Source organism: Myotis brandtii, unplaced genomic scaffold, assembly GCF_000412655.1.
Source record: "Myotis brandtii unplaced genomic scaffold, ASM41265v1 scaffold560, whole genome shotgun sequence".
NCBI classification, from domain to species: domain Eukaryota; kingdom Metazoa; phylum Chordata; class Mammalia; order Chiroptera; family Vespertilionidae; genus Myotis; species Myotis brandtii.
Window position 1 is genome coordinate 497905 of NW_005370081.1, and position 8605 is coordinate 506509.

Here is an 8605-nt window from a genome sequence, read left to right on the forward strand (position 1 = left end):
GAGCTCAGCACAGCCCCGTCCAGATCCAGTTCCTCTCGTGCTGCCCTCAGCTCTCCTCTGTTTCGCGTTCTTGCCAAATCCTCGCCAATTATTTCATTTTCACTCGTTTTTTTCTTTTCTATTTTCCCACTTTTCTCACACTCTGTCTTCTCCCTTAGACGAATATCTCCTGTGCCCCTTGTCCCTGCCTGTCTTCTCCCTGGCTGTGTCTCTCTCTGTGTTTCTCCTTCGTCTTTTCCATTTCCGTCTAGTCTGATGTGTCTGTCTCTCCCCCCCTCCCAGATCCAGACACACACACACTCCTCCCTCCTTCCTCCCTATCACCGTAGGACCCTCCCCCGCCCCGTTAATTCCTTCCATCTGCAGAATCGCTTTGCCGGGCCGGCTCTGCCAAGGGGGGCCCGGGTTCCTGCCCCAGGAAGGACTCCCCGCCCCTTCCCTCGCCTTCTCCCACGCCCTCTTTCTCTCCTGTTTCTCCTCTGGACCAACCTTGCTTCTCCCTCTACCCCCCCCCCCCCCCACCCCCACCTGGAGGTGCCCTGCGAGTCGCCAAAACACCAGATGGGTCCGAGGGAGCTCAGAAGAGGACTGCCACCACCACCCCAGACAGCCCAGCTAGTCCAAGTTTGCCCCCCCGCCCCCCAGCTCCGACTGACTCACCTGAAAGCCCTGCGGCCCGCTCACTCCGGGTAACCAGCTGCACCAGCGCTGCACCAGCGCCAGATTCTGGCTTAGAAGCTCCTGGAGGGGACCCAAGTCACCTCTCCCACCTGAAACCCGGTTCCATTCTGCCAGCATCCAAGTGCCAGCTCTGCCATCTTCCAGCTAAGTAACCTAGGCCTGGCACCTAACCTCCAAGAGTGAACCTGTAACATGGGGACAGTCACCGTCCTACCTCGAGATGTTCGTGAGTTTACCAGTTTGAGCTTGGTAATCAGAAGGTAGGCCATAAAGGCCAGCTCCCTGCCACCCCTTCACGGGGATTTCTCCCACAACCTGCATCCATCCACCCCGGTGGGTGCTTGGGTCCAAAAGAACTTCAGTGATGGCCAATGAAGCTCGTTCCCACCATGTCACTAACCAAGAACCCCTTTGGTTTTTTTCTATCTTATTTGATCTTATTTTTAAGATTTTGTGTATCAACTGATTTGCAATTACTGATAGAAACCATGATACTCATAAGTAATTTCATTTATCAGAGAAACACCTAAACAGTACCCTTTATTTTTAAAAACAGTATTAAACCTATTTGTTTAAAGAGAAGGTACACATTTGTTAGGAATGTGTGTGATAACCATTTTACTCCTGACAATATTGGGGCTCATCTCTGGGACTCTGCTGCTATATTTGAGGTTTGGTGGTAGAGTTTGGAACCACTGATCTAGGCTTTCCCTGGATTTTATAGAGAAAACTACTGTTCAGAGAGGGGTCATCTTCCAATTGTATGAGCAAGTAGTTGGGGAGCCCAGAGGAGCCCCTGAGGCACCCACCTCCAGCTAGAGCAGCGGTTCTCAACCTGTGGGTCGCAACCCCTTTGGGGGTTGAACGACCCTTTCACAGGGGTCGCCTAAGACCATCGGAAAACACATATATAATTACATATTGTTTTTGTGATTAATCACTATGCTTTAATTATGTTCAATTTGTAACAATGAAAATACATCCTGCATATCAGATATTTACATTACGATTCATAACAGTAGCAAAATTACAGTTATGAAGTAGCAACGAAAATAATTTTATGGTTGGGGGTCACCACAACATGAGGAACTGTATTAAAGGGTCGCGGCATTAGGAAGGTTGAGAACCACTGAGCTAGAGCTTTCTGTTTCTGCCTCCCACTCTCTGGGCCAGGGTAGTCTTGTTAGTTTGAAGGTAGTCCTATTCAAATTCCAATTGCTTTAGGGGTCAGGCAGATACCACCAGGTATCAGGCGGTAAATAGGTAGTGATGGAGCTTGTGAACTAAAGAGCTAGCCACACAAAACCCTCTGTCATGGTGCTCAGCCTGGGTCTGGCACCTGCTTAGAGAGACACGTGTCCTGGGTTCCCTGTCCTTCAGAGTGACTTGATGCTGTGAGGTTGCTTGTCATGCCTGGTGACCAGACTGATGCCCTCTGTCCCTTTCGCACACCCCTCCCCCAACCCCCACCTCCACACAAGGCCTGGTGCATACATAGTAAATAATCCAAAACTGTTTGCTGGGTCGGTGGTTAAAGAGCCCATGGAGAGACGGTCAGATTATGCTCCCCTGTGAAGACCGAATGGCTCCCTTGGTTTTGTACTTTTCTCCCTCCCCTTGCCCACGGCACACCTGCTTAGCACGTGGGCTCTGTACTCAGTGGGCGATCGATAAATTTGAGCAACTGACAGGCAGTTCGCCTGGATAGCAGCTGATTGACCTGAGGTCAGCTCCTCAGCTGGCCTCTCAGGATCCCCTGAGATAGCACCTCCTGTAGGGTGGGGGCAGGGTGATGGGTGAGGGTGGCCCAATGGGCATCAGAGGCCTGGGTACTAGGCCCAGAAGAGTGGGCTATAGCCATGCCTTCACTTGCAGAGGTGGAGGCACCATGACCAGAGAAGGAAAGGGACTTGTTGAGGCTCACCCAGGATGCCTGTTGGCTAAGCCACCTGCTGTAACCCACTCCACATCCTAACTCCCATCTGGTCCTGGTCTGGCCATCTCCTGTGTGGCAGCACTGTCCTCAGAACTGCAGGTGGGAGGGAACTCCCAGGTGAGGCTTGAGTCCCTGCCCCTTTCCTGGTGACTCTGCCCAGCCCATGGGCTCCAGAATGGGACAGTGGAGAAGACAGGATTTGGAGAAAAGAAATCTGGCTGACTGGCCTTAGGCAAGTGCCTGCCCTCTCTGGAAACCTCAGCTTTCTCAGTGACTGATGGGGTCAGAGGAGGATGTGAACAGGAAGGCAGTTTGCTAGCTGTGAATAAGCAATCACGTGGCAGTAAATAATCACATGGCAGCATTAATAATTTCAATAAGAGTAACATTCCATTTATCTAGAGTGGTGGTTGGGAGGAGTGAGGGTGCATGTAAGGAAGTGTCTGCCCCTGAAGTGGCCCAGGTAACAGGTCTGATAGGTGTTGGGTGGAGTTTCAAACCAAGAGCTTTGAATTCAGAGAAGCAGGAAGAACTTTAGAAAGAAGAGCAAGCGGGTCTTCATGGGGGAATCAGCTTTCCGTTTGGGCTTGAAAAGCAGGCAGAGATGAGCAGAAGAGGGGGTTTCTCTAAAACAAGTCTCACAGTGACTCATAACACAAAGCAACCCCTAACCCTCTTGAACTTGCCCGCACTCCATGCCTCAGGAATAAACAGCGAAGAACACACTGGGAGGCAGAGGTTCCCTCTCCTCTGGCCAGAACTGGGCACTGGGCTCCTTTGGGCTGTGTGTTGACACAGAAGGTGTCAGTTTACAGCAGTGATAGCAAAATGGCAAATCCTCTCCCTGCAGGAGCTACTGCCCATCTCCAGGACACAAATCACCGGGTGCAGAGCCCCTTCCCAGGCGACTTCAGATTCCTTCCCAACACAGCCATCTGTGTTGCTGCTAAGGGTGGAATGACCCAGTGGATGAAAACAATTTACCATCCTTGACTTATATCCGCCCTTCCAGGACCCTTTCTAACCTATACGGTGACTTTGTGCAGATTAGAAAAGAGGTTGTCTTCAACTGCAGGGGGCTCAAATCTTGCACAGAAGGCATCTTTGCGGCCCCATTGTTGCCTGGGCATATGATTTCAGCCTGATTGCAGCACCACTAACCCCAGATATGTTTGTGCGGTGCTATGATGGTAAAACCTTAGGGACAACCTGATCGCTCCAGCCCCACCCCCAGACTCTTGACCATAAGAGAACCACAAAAGGTGGCGAGACCCATGAATCTTAAACTCCATACAGGCGCTGAGTTGTGGAAAGTGCCTGAGCTCTTGGAGACGTCCCCTTCCTAGCTGTGTGACATTGGCACATTGAGTATCCTCTACTGGACAGTTTGCTCATGTGTAAAATGTTCCCACGGTTGCTTGCATCCCAGGACACAGGAAGGCATGGACACTCAGAAGGCCCCGGCATCTGGAAGGCCCTTGCAGAGTGCATGCTTGTTTTCAAGGCTGGACACTGTGAGGTGGGCATGAGGGGTGTCAGCTTGGATGTCAGAAGCCCAGGGTCCTTCACCCAGCTCTTTAGGCATGGCCCAGGGCAAGCTGGCAGGAGCCCCTGGACCTCAGATTCCAAGAAGTCACAGAAATAGGCCTAGCAGCATTCCCTCCCACCCTCGGTGCTCCCCAAGGAACAGCCCTCAGAAAAGTGACGGGGCGGCGATGGGCCCTTTCTCACGTAGGAGCTGTGGGCAGAAATGACTTTCCTCCTCTCCTTCCAATTTCATATCCACTCTTCTCAAAAAGTAAAAAAAAAGCAACAACAAACCATATACTAGATTTTATCAACAGCTTCAACCTGTGGAGAAAACCCAGGCCTTCGGGGCTGGAGAGGTGTAAACACTCAGGACCAGTGGTCGAGTGTGAACATGTCCTGTGGGGGACGAGGGAGACCGGCTTTGGAATATGAATGTTTTTAGGCTTAATGGGCATCTGTTTGGAAGATGGGGTTAAGACACTCGCCCTAAAGTTGAGTGTGCAGAGCTCCCTACGTTGGGAAAAGTCTCACCCAAATCAAATAATGGCAGGGAAGTGGCTAACGGACATTTGGGGAGGAGTGGAAACTGCCCCTTGGTCACCCCTTGGTCTTCCTTGCCTACTTAGAATCTTTCCCTGGCTGCCCATTGGATAAAGTCCAACCACCTACTGGGCATGACATTCAGCCCTTTCTCCCCTGACTCCTGACTACCTTTCTACCCTAATTCCAGGTACAACCTACCCTCCAACCCCAATACCACATGGGCACCCACCCCTACCCTCTAATGAAATGAAACAACTGGCCTTTCCCCACTCAAGCAAGGCCTTCCTTGCCTCCATGCCTTTGCACATGCTGTTCCCTGCCAGGAAGAGTCTCTTTTTTCAGTTTTCCTGGCAGTCTTCTCTCACCCTTCACGACCCCCCTGAAAAAAATTATTTTCTCAAAGAAGCCTTTTGTCATCACAACACTGACATCTACTCTCACACATCCCCATAAGATATTCTCTTTTATTCTCAACCAACCATAGGGTGTTCATATGGATTACTAGAGGCCCGGTGCACAAATTTGTGCACAGATGGGGTCCCCCGGCCTGGCCAGCAATCAAGGCCTATTGGGGGGCCAGCCGGCCAGGGGGAAGGGCTGCAGAAGGTTGGCTGTGGGAGTGCACTGACCACCAGGGGGAACTCCTGTGTTGAGCATCTGCCTCCCAGTGGTCAGTGCACGTCTAAGTGAGTGGTCGACCGGTCATTCTGGTCATTCCAGTCATTCGGTCTTAACAGTTGCTTAAGCTTTTATTTATATAGATGATGTTTGTAAAATGGTCAGTCCTCCCTTCTCACACCCCCACCCCCCAGCACCACCACTGGACTGTGAGCATCTGTGCCTGGCCCAGTGCTGGATTAGAGCAGGCCCTCTGTCTACCTAATGAATAAATAAATGAATTAAACTCAGGCAGGAGAGTGTCAAATCTGGTCTCAGGGACTCCATGGATTGTAGAACTGCAGGGGCCTTGGTAGCGAGAGCTCCTATTCACTCCATTGTGCACCCTCCCTTGCAGTTGGGCTGGGACTGTGGGACTTGTTCTCCATCAGAGGAAGGTGTGTAGAAACACTGTGTCTCCAATGAGGCAGCAAGAGCAGGTGTGGGTTCTCCACATTTTAAATCTCCCATTCTGGTCGGGGAGGGGTGTATGTGAAAGACTCCAGGACAGCAGAGGCCAGACCTCTAAGTCAGCATTGCAGGAGAGCTGGCAGAAGGACCTCTCAGACTGCAGGGTGAGCTAGAAACAGACCTTCTCGAGGTCAGCCACTGAGATTGGGCTTATCTGTCACAGCCGCAGGGCCTGCTCTAGCTCAGCTAATAGAAGGGCTCAAAGACGACCTGGTCCCAAAACCTCATTTTACCTGCGTGAAAACTGATGCTCAGAAGAGGACGATGACATGGCTTCTGGTTCTGTGATTTTGAGTTGTCCCTCTGAAAACTACTTGGTGGCAGCAGCCAAGTCCTCTGGTTTCCAACGCCAGCCTTCCCCCGCTCCCTCAGCCCGGGCCCAGAGAAGGCCATTAGCCATAAACCCTGGCTGGCAATATTTTTATTTGTTTGTTTGTTTATTAATATAATAAGTCCCTGTGAACAAACCAGCCAACATAAAAATAGACCTTGACAACAGCACATTTACCTCTGAGGTCTGTCCCCAGCCAAGTCCCCAGGCTCCCCCCGCCAGAGAGAATCACCTGGTGGAATCATTCTCTTGCTTTCCTATTTGTATAGCTTTGTCTTATTTATTTATTTATTTATTTATTTATTTATTTATTTATTTATTTAAAAGTATATATCTTTGATTTGTTGTTTAACTTTCTTAAAAGAGTATCATGATGTTGGACATCTTTGTGACTCGCTTATTTCACTTCATATAGCACTGCTAAATTTTAATCCTATGAAGGCACGCCACTCTCATTCATTCATGCAGATAGCTGCGCTCTCTTCCGTGCGAGACTATGGCACAGTTTCCTCAGCCCCTCTCCTCTTGATGGTTCTGCACCAGTGCCACTGGGACTCTTCCTGACATGCACCCGCTGCACTACAGGGCAGTAATTGTGCACATTTACAACATACACCTAACGGATTTCTAACAGGAGAGTCCTGTGGGCCCACACCCTCCCCACCATTTGATTTCAGGCTTTTTTATTGGGCCAAATGTGTGTGCCGTTACTTCTGTTGACAATATGGCAGGCTCCCTGACCTCCCTGGACCTCAATTTCCAAATCTGCGACAGGGAGCTGATATGCTCAGCACCCACACAGTTCCTGACGTGAAGATGGCGTGGAGAGCAGGTGGCACCCATGAGGGACACCTGAAGCCAAGGAACCAGAAGGCTGGCCTTGCTTCTGCTGTGGTCCTCACGGTGAAGGGCAGGCAGCTACTGCCTCTGATGTCTCCGGGACCTGGCACATGAGGCCAATTCAGAGCCGGGGAGCTGAGACTCGGCTGTGTGGTCAGCATGCTGGGAGGTGGGAAGCAGAGGCAGGCCACGTGAGAGCTCGGGGCTGGGGAAGGACTCCAGGCCCACCCGGTTGGCCAACTCATCACAGACCCCCACTCGGGGGGTTTCCTGTCGGCTCCTGAAGTGATGTTCAGTCAGGGGTATTGTTTTCCCGGCCTCTGCCATTGATAAGACAGAGAAAAACAGCTCCCACGATGACATTGAGGCCGCCAGCCCTTCCTGCCGCTTGTCTTCCTGGTTGGAGTCCTTGTCTCCTGTGCCCTTTCCTTTCTCTCCTTCCGGAGACTGTGATTCAGGCCAAGATGTCTGTGGGGCCAAGGACTCAGAGGGCTCGTAGCTCCTCCGAACCTTGGACCTTCAGCCTGTCTGACCCACAGACTCCTAGGCAGTGGTGTGGTTGTGCTGGATGCCTAAGAGCCAATTGCTAACTGTTCAGGGATTTTGTCAGCCACTTGTTAAACACATTGTTAAAAATCAAATTATATAAGATTACAATGAAATGTTATATTAAAAACAAAGGTAATAAATACTCAAAACTCATCGCATCCTAATGATTTGAGTATGTTTTGCTCTTACCAAGCTGGTGAGGTGGTCCACGCATTGCATTCATGGTGGAAGGCTCTGCGGTGTGCTGCCAGCATCCCTCCCCAGTCTGTTCATCACCTAAGTACAAACTTGGAACTGGTGGGAGTATCCGTAGCACAAAAATCAGCTGAGGCTACAAATCAAGAACTGTTTTTTGAGAGGCGGTTGCTAAACATTAACCAGGACACCACTGCTCCCAGGCACTGTCCCTAGGATCCTCCTCCGAGGACCTGTGGTCCAGAGGGGCCTCGAGGTTTGACCAAGGCCACACGGTGAGCCACGGGCAGTCCCGAGATGAGAGCCCAGGTCTTCCGAGGATTCTACCACAACACACTCCTCCCTGTCCCACGTGTCCGCATCGCATATGCTAGATGCACAGAACACTGTCGCAATTTGTTTCCTATCTTTAAAAGAAATTCTTTTACGATGGCTGTCTATTATCATTGTCATAAATGTAAACCGCCTGGAATCCCGCCAGCCAGTGATAACTAGTGTTAGCCCTGTTACATGAATCATTCTCGTCTTTTCTCTGTGCAGATATACAAACATAGTTTTACCACAGAAGCAGATAAAAAATTGCATGCACTGCTTATGGCCTGAATCCTGCTTTTGTTTTTCGACTCTGTGATATAATGTGGCCATTTTCCGAGTCGCGATTCATCCCTCTCCAGAGATGGAGTACCTCTTCCCTTGGCAGAGCTATATTTTGCCGTCAAGCTGGCCCAGTTCAACTCTCAGCTCTGGTACATATTTGCTGTGTGACTAAGGACAAGTAAAATAACCTCCCTGTTATCTTCTGTAAAATGAAGACAATGAATGATAGCACCTGTTTTGTAGCATTGCCTTGAGAATGGAATGAATATGTGTAA

At 50.4% G+C, this 8605-nt stretch overlaps 1 protein-coding gene across 3 annotated transcripts in view; it reads right to left on the minus strand.

The window, feature by feature from the left end:
• The window catches only part of ZCCHC24 (zinc finger, CCHC domain containing 24), a 99373-nt gene extending 91571 nt beyond the window's left edge, over positions 1 to 7802 (minus strand). Inside the window, exon 1 of one of the 3 annotated variants that reach the window (XM_014549580.1) lies at positions 7728 to 7792. In XM_014549580.1, the coding sequence (XP_014405066.1) occupies positions 7728 to 7757 (30 nt within the window). In that variant the 5' untranslated portion in view covers positions 7758 to 7792. Of the gene's footprint in view, positions 1 to 7727 lie in introns of all 3 variants that reach the window. The other 2 variants (XM_005878446.2, XM_014549579.1) reach the window with 2 other exon arrangements.
• Between the last annotated feature and the right edge of the window lie 803 nt (positions 7803 to 8605).